The sequence below is a fragment of the Oncorhynchus clarkii genome, chromosome 6, assembly GCF_045791955.1.
Source record: "Oncorhynchus clarkii lewisi isolate Uvic-CL-2024 chromosome 6, UVic_Ocla_1.0, whole genome shotgun sequence".
Classification (NCBI taxonomy): domain Eukaryota; kingdom Metazoa; phylum Chordata; class Actinopteri; order Salmoniformes; family Salmonidae; genus Oncorhynchus; species Oncorhynchus clarkii.
Genome location: NC_092152.1, coordinates 68,169,862 through 68,183,427, shown reverse-complemented (window position 1 = coordinate 68,183,427; position 13,566 = coordinate 68,169,862). Strand labels below are relative to the sequence as shown.

The 13,566-nt window shown below is 43.5% G+C and overlaps 1 protein-coding gene and 1 non-coding gene across 3 annotated transcripts; both read right to left on the bottom strand.

Moving 5' to 3' along the window:
- Window positions 1-514: 514 nt before the first annotated feature.
- On the bottom strand, window positions 515-10,142 carry LOC139412199 (dynein regulatory complex subunit 4-like). 2 transcript variants are annotated; one of them, XM_071159016.1, is made up of 11 exons: window positions 10,111-10,142; window positions 8,209-8,301; window positions 5,022-5,219; window positions 4,718-4,924; window positions 4,519-4,573; window positions 4,195-4,400; window positions 3,679-3,846; window positions 3,330-3,416; window positions 1,837-2,046; window positions 1,083-1,148; window positions 515-868 (listed from the first exon to the last, which is right to left on the bottom strand). In XM_071159016.1, the coding sequence occupies exons 2-11, from the start codon at window positions 8,221-8,223 to the stop codon at window positions 719-721; spliced, it is 1,362 nt and encodes a 453-aa protein (XP_071015117.1). In that variant the 5' UTR covers window positions 8,224-8,301; window positions 10,111-10,142; the 3' UTR covers window positions 515-718. The 2 variants fall into 2 exon arrangements, with proteins under 2 accessions (XP_071015117.1, XP_071015116.1); XM_071159015.1 differs by lacking the exon at window positions 10,111-10,142 and adding an exon at window positions 8,737-8,868.
- On the bottom strand, window positions 9,046-9,118 carry trnav-cac (transfer RNA valine (anticodon CAC)). The gene has a single exon. It is a non-coding gene; the product is annotated as a tRNA-Val (tRNA).
- Window positions 10,143-13,566: the final 3,424 nt, after the last annotated feature.

Sequence of the window (13,566 nt, the reverse complement as noted above, 5' to 3'; positions counted from 1 at the left end):
TATGAATTAAGAAGCCTTTGGGTGTCGTTTTTAAATGTTTTATTACATACACCGTCAATGCTTCAAAATTCACAAAAGTGATGTTAGCCGATGGCGATTATCTTGTAGAACAAAACATATAAGATCTCCTAAGCCTGTGTTTACCACAGCCCTTATTTTGGTGTTCATCCAAAAAAACGACAAAAACTCCATTCATTTTCCCATAGGCTTTGCTCAACACACCATGCTGGAATTAGTGCCTACAAAAAGACGCCATTACTATTGCTCTCTATAGCAGGCTCCTCAGAAAAATCCCTTTGTTGGCAGTGAGACTCAGGAAATCCTGTTTGAGTTGGGATTTGATAGTCCTGATGATATGCTGATCTACCCTGGTGTCTATGTTGCAGGTTTTTGCCTGCCCTTCACATTTAGTGAGATGACTGAACAAACAAACATGGATCTCATCTCGGCATAAAAACATATATATTGTTGTTTCTTCACCATGTGTGAGTGTATACACATACAGCAGCTGAGATACTTTTAAAAATATGTTTATTTGGAAATGTTTACAGTGTATTGGAAAAAGACAAGTTGCTGTTGATCTTCAGTAGTATTTCTATCAAACGTTACAATAAAGAGAGAGTGAGATAGAAAGAAGAGTCACATTAGCACTGCAGTAAGTGATAGTCTGTGTGGGTCAGGGGAGTATTTGTGTCTCTGAGCCCAGCCTGGGAGCCTCTCATGTGGGGACAGACACCAGGCCTGCAGGGCCCTGGCCCAGGGAGTGTCCAGCCACACTGCTCTCCAGGGGCTTGAAGCCCAGCTCCTCCATAGGGATCCCAAAGGCCTGCAGCTTGGCCTCATAGGTTCTCAGCAGGTCATTATGGGCCTGCCCATCAGACAGAGATGTTAACATTTTTATTGAGAGTAACAGTATATTGACAGACGCTATTATCACGTTTGCCTATAAAGATGAGAATGTATTGATTTTGGATTGGTTAGTTATTCTATTACATAGTTATAATACTGTTGTTTTCCGCTTAATGTACAAAACTAAATAGGGTTCAGACACAAAAGGCATTGTATTCAGCCAACATCCTCACCTTACAAACCCGCGCCAACTCATACTGCAAGTCTTTGATCGCAATGTTCTTGGAGTCCAAAACTTCCTGCAAGGAAAAAACAAATAGAGTTGTTTGGCTGCAGAATAGTCTGCCGTACGCTTCCTCCAGTAACTACACTCACAGGCAAGGTTTGCAATTTGATGTGGTTGAAGCCACTTGATAATCAGCTTCTAGGACAGTAGAGTAGAGAAACCTGATAGCAAGGACTTAGCAACAGCAAACATAGTCGCACGATGGAACGAAGATCACATTTTTCTGTTAAGAACACCTCTCTGTTTTAATCTTGAATGGCAACTTGGCTTGTATCCAGTATCCACCACAAAGCAGGTCTGATGAGGTGTGGTGCTAGTTGTTTTCACAACTCTACTGTTAGCTCAACACAAGAGAGTAGGGTACTAGTGTAGCTTCTTTGGTATGATGGAGCTGTGTATTCTTGTGTAGTCAGGGTGGTTAGGGCTGAACCAGGATGTGGTCATGAAGCTAGGGTTAGGATTGTGGTTGAGAGTTAGGGCTGAACCAGGATGTGGTCATGAAGCTAGGGTTAGGATTGTGGTTGAGAGTTAGGGCTGAACCAGGATGTGGTCATGAAGCTAGGGTTAGGGTTGTGGTTGAGAGTTAGGGCTGAACCAGGATGTGGTCATGAAGCTAGGGTTAGGGTTGTGGTTGAGAGTTAGGGCTGAACCAGGATGTGGACATGAAGCTAGGGTTAGGTATCCCAGGGAGGGTAGCATACCTCCAGTTTGCGTGTGACCACGCCGAGGGCGGTGTGGTCCAAGTTGGAGGCAGACAGCACCTCGTTGAGCTGAGCCTCCTTCTTCTCCAGGGTGTTGGTCAGAGCCCCCAGTTTCCTCTCCAACAGGAGGTTCTTAAAGCCACTCTTCTGCTGCACTTCCTGGATGGCCTGGGTGAACTTCTTATACAGGTCATCACGCTCCACCTGGACCTGCACCACACAGACAAAAGGATTGGCTCAGCTCAGTTAGGAACACAGATCAGTTAAGCATGGATCAATTTGATAGAATTACATTTGATTCAATTCTGTTCCCTTTTTGGGGTGTGTGAGTGCAAAACAGAGGGACAGTCCTTCAATAGTAGCCATTATAAGGGTGAAAAGTTTCCAGTTACTAGGAGGTTTTTAGTCAACCTAATAAACAGTCTGTGTTGTTAGTTTGTGCTGTGGTCTCATAAAAAGACCCATACACAGGTTAAAGGGGCAGAAGGACTCATCCTTGAACTCCTCTGTAATCACCTCAAAGGAAACAATGGTCCAAAAACTCATTTTTTTATTAGATTGGAACACAGATTTCAGTGTAGACGCCTTTTCAGTTCTAATGTTTAATAACTGGCACTGTGTTCATGAGAGTTTCTCAGATTCTTCTCTGTCCCAAATTTGAAAAGGCTAAACACTCTGTTGTTTGACATGGGTCCTCAGATCCTCAAAAGGTTCTACATCTGCACCATCGAGAGCTGACTGGTTGCATCACTGCCTGGTACGGCAACTGCTCGGCCTCTGACCGCGAGGCACTACAGATGGTAGTGCGTACGGCCCAGTACATCACTGGGACCAAGCTTCCTGTCATCCAGGACCTCTATACCAGGCAGTGTCAGAGGAAGGCCCTAAAAATGGTCAAAGACCAGCCACCTTAGTCATAGACTGTTCTCTCTGCTACCGCAGGGCAAGCAGTACCGGAGCGCCAAGTTGAGGTCCAAGAGGCTTCTTAACAGCTTCTTCCTCCAAGCCATAAGACTCCTGAACAGCTAATCAAAGGGCTACCCAGACCCCTCTTTTACGCTGCTGCTACTCTGTTTATTATCTATGCAGAGTCACTTTAACTCTTTAACTCAGTCACTTTAACCTACATGTAGATATTACCTCAATTACCTCAACTAACCGGTGCTCCCACACATTAACTCTGTACCGGTACCCCCTGTATATAGCCTCGCTTGTTATTTTACTGCTGCTGTTTAATTATTTGTTACTTTTATTTTCTACTTATCTATTTTCTACTTAACTAGTTTTTTTCTTAACTTCTTAAAGCATTGTTGGTTAGGGGCTCGTAAGTAAGCATTTCACTGTAAGGTGTTGTATTTGGCGCATGTGACAAATAACATTTGGTTTGATTCAATCAAGTGACAACAATTTATGCAACATGTGAGGACAAAAGCCTTTGTCATAACAAACCAGAGTTTGTGTGTGTGTGTGTGTGTGTAATTGTAGCTTCTCACCTTACTAAACCTCTGTTCCAGCACTTCGTGTTCCCACTTCAGGTCTTTCATCTCCTTGTCTGCGACCTTCAGATGTGCTTTGGCCCCCTGTCAAGACAGGCACCATCACTACTATTTACTTTCACCAAGTACCCTACAACATTTCTATTCACTCTCAGATACACCCAACACAAACCATTCATCATAGAACATTTGAGATCATTTTACTTTTTCATGTTGCTATATGAATATTTTTTATGCATATCTGTCATACTGCTTCATTGTTGCTTTTTGCACGAAATCTTCTGTATAATTACCATATAACCAGATGTCATGTACTCTATTCTGCGTTTGTGTGTGTGTAACCCACCGCCAGTGAGGTCTTGTCCTTCTCGTAGTTGGCCAGTTGTTTCTGCAGCTCGGTCACCTCCTCCTTGGCCCTCTGCAGGGGCTCCGTCAGGCGCTTGTTCTGCAGCAGCACCTCTGCCATGTCCTTCTCCAGACGCTCCTCCTTCCTCTTCATCTCCTCCATTTGTTCCTGACAGACACACACAGGCCATGTAAACAACTGGTTACTAGCTTGTATTGGATTGATGTGTCAGTGTAACAAACAGTTTGCCCTCCAGGGCTCTAAACCCTGGCCACTGTCAGTCAGGGACACCACACAGTGAACCCTTCTGCTAAAGATCAGGACCTATCAGCAATCATACACCTCTATGTTATCGTCTTGTAATACACACGTGAGTTGATGAGGTCTAGGTTAGGTTTGACGATACTGTACGTTGAGGAATTTCTAATCCTCAGTCAGTTGATTGGGCCTAGGTTATTGTTATTGAGCAGAACAAATACCTTGGTCATTAGCTGATATTGTTGTAGTATTGCTAACCTTGAGTGAGTTGATGAGGGCCAGGTTGTTGAGGGTGATGTCATTGTAGTAGTTCTTGATGTCGCTGAAAGCCTTCTCATGGTTCTTCATCAGCGTGTTGATCTGGCTGTTCTTCCTCTCCTCGATCTCGTGGATCTCTGTCTTCCTCCTCAGGTCCTGCTCCTGACGCAGCATCTGCATCTTCTTCTCATACTTGGCCTCAATTTCTACTCAGCAGGTCAGTCAAATGGCAATAGACAGAGAGAGATGGCTATGGTTAATGTTTTGGGTATATGTACGCATGCGAGTACAGTTTAACGGCAACACAGGCACAGCTATAATCACCTCGCACTTGTCTCTCAAAGTCATTTCTCGTTTTGGTAATTTCCTGGTCGTTTTTCTGTTGAAACAGAAATTGAAAGAATTGACAATCAATGCAATGTCACCATAGACTTGTGAGGAAAGCAAATGTGATAAAAAGGCAGAACATTGATCTGGGTGGTGAGAAGCTCATATTGACAGAGAGAGCGAGGACGCCATGCACCAGTTTGAGGCCCTTGACGAGGTTCTCGTTGGAGAGCTCCTGCTCCTTAATGTCCACTTTGAGGGTACGCATGCCCTTGCAGAGCTCATTCTCCAGCTCGGCGTGCTCTTTCTGCATCAGCTTGTTAGAGACCACGCCCTCTCCCTTCAGCTCTGAGATGCTGTTCTGGTGCTCATACAGCAGATGCTTCACTTTCTGCTTGTACACCTGAGGAACAGAACAGTAACAGTGAGGACCCTGATAACTATTATAATGTGGTTAAACACTGTTTGTGTGTCTGCTACTGTATGTGTGTGTGTTATACCTTGATCTCTACTTGGTGGCGCTCCTCAGCCTCTTCCATCTCCCGGTCTCTGTTCCTCAGGTCTGCCTTCCTCTCATCCAGGTGTCTCTTGGTGATCTCCCAGAAGGTGTGGATCTTGTCCCTCTCCAGCTGGAAGTAGTTCCTCTCCTCCCTCTCCCTGTCCAGCTCCTCCCGCAGCCGCACAATGTGCTCCTCCAGCTGACACAGAGAGCATGATCATGTAGATTCAGATAAATATGCTATGCAGCCTAACCCATGGATATCAAGCAAATGGTTTATTTGATACACTCTATCAACAGGACAGAACAGCAGCCTCTGTAAGACGCGGGGTGGGGGCCTATGCATATATGTAAACAATAGCTGGTGCACGATATCTAAGGAAGTCTCAAGGTTTTACTAGAGTAGAGTTTCTACTCATAATCTGTAGACCACCCTATCTACCTAGAGAGTTTTCATCTGTATTTTTCGTAGCTGTCTACATACCATCACAGACCAATGCTGGCACTAAAACCGGACTCAATGAGCTGTATTCCGCCATAAGCAAACAGTAAAACGCTGATCCACAGGCGGCACTCCTAGTGGCCCGGGGACTTTAATGCAGGGAAACTTAAATCAGTTTTACCTCATTTATATCAGCATGTTAAATGTGCAACCAGAGGGAACTAAATTCTAGACCACCTTTACTCCACACACAGAAACGCGTACAAAGTTCTCCATCGCCCTCCATTTGGCAAATCTGGCTATAACTCTATCCTCCGGATTCCTGCTTACAAGCCAAAATTAAAGCAGGAAGCACCAGTGACTGTCTATAAAAAGTGGTCAAATGAAGCAGATGCTAAACTACAGGACTGTTTTGCTAGCACAGGCTGGAATATGTTCCAGGATTCTTCAGATGGCATTGAGGAGTACACCACATCAGTCACTGGCTTTATCAATAAGTGCATTGAGGACGTCGTCCCCACAGTGACTGTACGTACATACCCCAACCAGAAGCCATGGATTACAAGCAACATTCGCACTGAGCTAAAGTGTAGAGCTGCCACTTTCAAGGAGCGGGACTTTAACCCAGAAGCTTATAAGAAATCCCGCTATGCCCTCCGATGAACCATCAAACAGGCAAAGCGTCAATACAGGACTAAGATCAAATCGTACTACACCGGCTCCGACACTCGTTGGATGTGGCAGAGCTTGGAAACTATTACAGACTACAAAGGGAAGCACAGCCGCAAACTGCCCAGTGACACAAGCCTACCAGACAATCTAAATCACTTATATGCTCGCTTTGAGGCAAGTAACACTGAAACATGCAAGAGAGCATCAGCTGTTTTGGATGACTGTGATCACATTCTCCGCAGCTGATGTGAGTAAGACCTTTAAACAGGTCAACATACACAAGGCCTCAGGGCCAGACTGATTTCCAGGACGTGTACTAAGAGCATGCACTGATCAACTGGCAAGTATCTTCACTGACATTTTCAACCTCTCTGTCTGAGTCTGTAATACCAACATGTTTCAAGCAGACCACCATAATCCCTGTGCCCAAGAACACTAAGGTAACCTGTCTAAATGACTACCAACCTGTAGCACTCACGTCTGTAGTCATGAAAGGCTTTGAAAGGTTGGTCATGGCTCACATCAACACCATATCATCCCAGAAATCCTAGACCCACTCAATTTGCAAACCGCACCAACTGATCCACAGATCATGAAATCTCTATTGCACTCCACACTGTCCTTTCCCACCTGGACAAAAGGAACACCTATGTGAGAATGCTATTCATTGACTACAGCTCATCGTTCAACACCATAGTGCCCTCAAAGCTCATCACTAAGCTAAGGATCCTGGGACTAAACACCTCAGTCTGCAACTGGATCCTGGACTTCCTGACGGGCCACCCCCAGGTGGTAAGGGTCGGTAACAACACATCCACCACGCTGATCCTCAACACAGGGGCCACTCAGGGGTGCGTGCTCAGTTCCCTCCTGTACTACCTGTTCACTCACGACTGCACGGCCAGGCACGACTCCAACACCATCCTTAAGTTTGCTGATGACAACAGTGGCCTGATCACCGACAATGATGAGACAGCCTATAGGAAGGAGGTCAGAGACCTGACCGTGTGGTGCAAGGACAGCAACCTCTCCCTCAACATGATCAAGACAAAGGAGATGATTGTGGACTCCAGGAAAAGGAGGACTGAGCACGCCCCCATTCTTATCGACGGAGCTGTAGTGGAGCAGGTTGAGAGCTTCAAGTTCCTTGGCATCCACATCACTAACAAACTAACATGGTCCAAGCACACCACGACAGTCGCGAAGGGGGCACGACAAAACCTATTCCACCTCAGGAGACTGAAAAGATATGTCATGGGTCCTCAGATCATCAAAACGTTTTACAGCTGCACAATCGAGAACATCCCCACGGGTTGCTTCACTGCCTGGTATGGCAACTGCTCAGCCTCCGACCACAAGGCACTACAGAGGGTAGTGCGTACTGCCCAGTACATCACCGGGGCCAAGCTTCCTGCCGTCCAGGACCTCTACACCGGTGTCAGAGGAAGGCCCTAAAAATTGTCAGACTCCAGCCACCCTAGCCATAGACTGTTCTCACTGCTACCGCACGGCAAGCGGTACTGGAGCACCAAATCTAGGTCCAAGAGGCTTCTAAACAGCTTCTACCCCCCAAGCCATAAGACCTCTGAACAGCTAATCAAATGGCTACCCAGACTATTTGCATTGCCCCCCCCCCCCCCTCTCTACGCTGCTGCTACTCTCTGTTATTATCTATGCATAGTCACTTTAATAACTCTACCTACATGTACATGCTACCTCAATTACCTCGACACCGGTGCCCCCGCACATTGACACATTGACTCTGTACGGGTACCCTCTGTATATAGCTCCGCTATTGTTATTTACTGCTGCTCTTTAATCGTTTGTTATTCTTATCTCTTACTTTTTTTTTCTTAAACTGCATTGTTGGTTAAGAGCTTGTAAGTAAGCGTTTCACTGTAAGGACCTGTTGTATTCTGCGCATGTGACAAATAATATTGATTTGCTATAGTTGCTCAGTAGCTAGTACAGTACTTGTTTGCACCGTGTATGTTTGCACAGTTAGCTATCACTGACCTAGTAATGGAGCATCAGAGTGTAGCTAATGTGTAGAGGTGCATTAAATAACACCTACCTGCTCCTTCGACATCTCCTCCGTGGAAAGGCCATCTACTACTGTGGGCGTCTTCCCTTTGGCAGACTTGGCTGCGGCCTTCTTTTTGGGTGGCTGTAATACAACGAAATCTAAAAATGTTACTTCTAACTACCGAGCTAGATAAAAGGTAGCGGTTTAACTCCTAGCTAGCTAACGTTACATCGATTCGCCCAGTTCAAAAATTAAACGTCCACCTTTGTTTTGCCTTTGTTTGCTGAAATACATACTTTTTCAATAAAACTTAATCATATACAACCACCGACTGGTCTCGGCTCCACTCCGCGGTGAAGTTCATTCTAGACTTCCTTTACCATTGCGTGGAGTTGAGTCCGTTTACGTTAGCTAGCTATAATGCAGACATGTATTCGTGTATTCATGAAGCTAGATGAACATTACAGTACTAGTAGCTAGCTAACGTTAGTTAGCTAAACGCTAACGTTACCACACTGCAGTGAATCTAACTATAACGCTTCATTATATTGTTGAAAAGACAATACACGTACTTACCATTCTGAAATACTGCTACCACGCACAGATATAGCTGAAAAGGGACTATCTTTGAAAAAGTAAACAGCTAGCACGCTGCCTAGCTAAACACATCCATATGTGATAGCTCGAACGACAACAACGTGTCGTCATGGCAACGGTGATGAATATCTCGCGAGACTGCTCTGTAACATAACTTTTCGTTTGGGCACTTTGTAATATCTCTCAAGATTGCATTTTCACTATGTTTTAGATTATCATTTAATGTAACGTTTGCCGAAGAAATGAAAACAACCTTTGTGTACCGATATGCATTAGAACAAAAATATATGTTTCCGCCCGGTTTCGAACCGGGGACCTTTCGCGTGTGAGGCGAACGTGATAACCACTACACTACGGAAACCGTTGTATTGCTTGTAGATTTAGTTCTTTTTTCATGGTTCCTCCTGTATTCTCATCTAATATAGAAAGTGGCATGGAGAGAGGAGGTGAGGAATCAAGAAAATATTATTTGAGATTCACCCATGGACTGATTGAAGTATATCAGAAATCTGCATATAATGACGACGTGCTCATGTTATCCGCCTTGATAATGCGAGTCAAACCCATAGCAACGCTTTGGGATTATTTTGCACAGATTTTTTCGAGAGATAGCTAACTCTCTCGCTTCACCTCTTCTTCTCAATGTATTCAATTGACTATAGTAAATTCAGTTTCCAATGTAAATTCTAACTAAAATAATTCTAACAGGTTAGGTTTTCATTGGCATGATGATTGGAGCTAAAATATCACTTTTTTGAATCAACATGACAAATGTTTGAACTTTAGCTATATCTTCAACATCGACTTCGCAATGTGTGTTGAGAAATATGTTGGAATATTTGTAACATTTTGGCTTTACCCAGGCCTCTTTTAAGGCTCCATCATATTTAATGTGTAGGTGCTGCAAAGCAACAATTGGTGTCATATTAAGTTTTATCTCAGTAATTATGAGTACTATTTTTGATTTAATCGATTGAATATTGAAAAGATATAATCGTGAATATAGAAACTACAAAATTTGTGTCAATATATTGTCTAACATAATATACTCTACGGGCGTATCAAAGTTCCAGGGTGGGATCTCAGCTACTTTTTAGAGTTCTGATCCAATTTGTAAGCAGAGAAAATGTGATAATGGTTTCAAAATGATTGCCCTCTGCTGGTGGTTTGCAGGACGTGCAATGATACATGTAAAAGGAGGGTATATTATACTAAACAAAAATATAAACGCAACAATGTCAAAGATTTTGGTGAGTTACAGTTCATATAAGGGCTCTTTCTTTTCCGGAAAATTCAGCGTGACCGACGTTTCGTCTCTGTTAAGACTTAAAAATGCGTTACGTGTCCGCTTACCTCCTGCCTGTGCTCGGTGGCAACACCAGCCCCTCCTCCAAGACCATTTGGGGGAGTGTAGGAATCGAGGCCGAAGATGAGCGCCTAGACAAGATTGTCAATGAATTGAATGCAAAAGAAGTCATGAACTCTGGTTTCTAAAGTGTCCTCCGTGCCAGCAGGTGGCGCTGTGGCAGCCCCTGCTGCTGCTGGGTCTGCTGCAGCTGGCGTTGCTCCTGTTGCTGCGGAAGAGAAAGAGGGATGACATGAGATTTGGACTCTTTGATTAATCTTCCTTCCGTTAGAAGTTGAAAAACGAATAATAAAATGGAAATGGTTAGAAAAATATAAGGAAATCACTCATAGGCCCACCCACTTGGCAGTCAGTCCCACCCATTGAGGAGCCAGGCCCAGCCAATCAGTTTCCCCCCCACAAAAGGGCTCTATTACAGACAGACATAAATAAAATGTTATATTTTCAATATTTGTTTTTATTTGACTATATTCCTCTATTATTTTTTTTATTTTTTTTATAGAAGTCAAAATACTACTCATATTACAGAGCAAGTGGTAAAGCTTCATATGACTAACATTTTGCTTTGTAGGACCTACAGATGAAACATTATGGTCTTAAAGGAGGCCTGGGTAAGGCCAAAATGACTGCAGTTACACAGGCATCCCAATATGTTTTTTTTTCTGTAATTGGTATTTTAACCAATCATATCAGCTCTTAAAAAGATATGTGAAAAGATCTGATGTGATATGTCAAAAGACCAATTAGTGGAAAAAATATCAGAATTGGGCTTCCTGTGTAAATGCAGTTAATGTCACAAATGTTCCAACTTCAATCATTTATTCCTCAATTATGCTTTAAAAATACAATTGTCAAATATATGTCAACAATCCTTCCTCCAAAGGACCCTTCTATGGATTACATTTTGTGAAGATCCCCAAAAGTATGGTCTTTTTTTTGTTCTAGTTAATCACCCATTCGCTTACAAACCATAATAGGTAACATTAAATAGCAAAACTCTCTGACAATAGCGTCATCTGTTATAAACATCTTCATTTGAAGCAAACTCATTTTATTTGAATAATTCCTATAGAAGCATTAAAGCTACTCATTGCATTCACCTACCTCGCTTTCTTCTTCTTTGGTATCATGGCATTTGCACATTTAGTTTGTGCATGTGTTGTGTGTGGTCAATCGCATTACATTTTTTATACAAAAATAAAAAGGAAGAGGTGAAAAGGAAAAAATTGCACCACCAACTAACCCTCTACCTATATACCACTATTACATACCACCTCTATTACCCACTCACCGACAAATTCTCACAAGGCACCCAGACCTGCGTTAAAGAAAAAATCTTTGTCCAGTTCGAGGTGAGTAATCGCTGTTCTGATATCTAGAAGCTCTTTTCGGTCATAAGAAACAGTGGCAGAAACATTATGTACAAAATAAGTTACAAACAATGTGAAAAAACACACAAAATAGCACAATTGGTTAGGAGCCACCCGTAAAAACTTCAGCAATCTCCTCTGGCACCATTCTATTATCCCTGGCAACTTCAATCTATGTGAGAATGCTGTTCATTCCATTCAACATCATAGTGCCCTCCAAACTCATCACTAAGCTCAGTACCCTGGGACTGAACACCTCCCTCTGCAACTGGATCCTGGATTTTCTGACGTGCTCCCCCAGGTAGTGAGGGTAGGTAACAACACATCTACCACACTGACCTTGAACACGGGGCCCCTCTCAGGGGTGCGTGCTTATACCCCTCCTGTACTTCCTGTTCACCCACAACTGCGTGGCCGCACACGACTCCAACACAATTATTAAGTTTGCTGATGACATGGTGGTGGTAGGCCTGATCACAGACGATGAAAAAGCCTATAGGGAGGAGGTCAGTGACCTGGTGGTGTGGTGCCAGGAGAAAAACCTCTCCCTCAACGTCAGCAAGACAAAGGAGCTGATTGTGGACTACAGGAAATGGAGGGGTGAGCACACCCTAAGCCACATCGACGGGCTGTAGTAGAGCGGTTTGAGAGCTTTAAGTTCCTCGGTGTCCACATCACTAAGAAATTAACATGGTCCACACACACCAACACAGTCGTGAAGAAGGCACCCTCAAGAGGCTGAACATATTTGGCATTGGCCCTCAGATCCTCAAAAGGTTCTACAGCACAATTGAGAGCATGTTGTCTGGTTGCATCGCTTGGTATGATAATTGCTTGGAATCCAACCGCAGGGCGCTACAAAGGGTAATGAGTATAGTCCAGTACATCACTGAGGCTGAACTCCCTGCCATCCAGGGCCAGTATACCAGGCGGTGTCAGAGGAAGGCACTAAAAATTGTCAAAGACCAGCCACCCAAGTCATAAACTGATCTCTATGCTACAGCATGGCAATAGTTACTGGTGCAAAATCTGGAACCAACGGAACCCTTAAAAGCTTCTACCCCCAAACCATAAGACTCATAAATAGTTACCCAAATGGCTATCTGGACTATCTGCATTGACACCCTTTTGCACTAACGGTTTTGACTCACATACTCTGCTGCTACTGCTTATTATTTAACCTGTTGCCTAGTAACTTTACCCTTACCTATATGTATATACTGTATCTACCCCATTTACCTCGTAACCCTGCACAATGGCTTGGTACTGATACGCTGTGTATATAGCGAAGATATCGTTACTCATTGTGTATTTATTCCTAATTTTCCTAGTTTTTAATCCATAATTTTTCTAGAATTGTTATATTTTTCTGTTGGGAAATAAGCATATCACTGTTAGTCTACACCTGTTTTTACGAAGCATGTGACAAACACGATTTGATTTGACACTCACACACAGACCAAACTCGTGTGTCCATCCATCCATGTTTTGTCTCCTGCACCTACAGTACCAGTCAAAAGTTTGGACCCACCTACTCATACAAGGATTGTCCTTTAATTTTACTATTTTCTACATTGTAGAATAGTAGTGAAGATATCAAAACTATAAAATAACACATGGAATCATGCAGTAACCCAAAAAGTGTTACATTTTAGATTTTTCAAAGTAGCCACCATTTGCCTTGATGACAGCTTTGCACAGTTTTGGCATTCTCTCAACCAGCTTCACCTGGAATGCTTTTCCAACTGTCTTGAAGGAGTTCTCACATATAATGAGCACTTGTTGGCACAGCACTGAGCAAGCTGGAGTAGCTCCACTTCCTTGAGTAGCTCAAACTGTGCATGTTATGTCTCTATGATATGCCGTCTTAACTGACTTCATTTGGCTATTGAGTCTTCACATAGGATTGCATAATGTCATGTGATCAGTGACTTTGTCCATTCATCTATGCAGTCATTGGCACACACAGACACACACGCTCACACTCATAGTGACTGTGATACTTCTCTACCACCCATGTGGTGTATCCAACTCTCCCCTCCTTCCCTTTATCCAAAGCCCCACCAACACCCT

Bases quoted from the DNA above. Each gene is read 5' to 3' on its own strand.
- LOC139412199 (XM_071159015.1), bottom strand. The intron at 4,401-4,518 runs GTGATTATAGCT...CCTGCTGAGTAG, and splicing joins CTTTGAGAGACAAGTGCGAG to AAATTGAGGCCAAGTATGAG. The intron at 869-1,082 runs GTGAGGATGTTG...TCTGATGGGCAG, and splicing joins AGTTGGCGCGGGTTTGTAAG to GCCCATAATGACCTGCTGAG.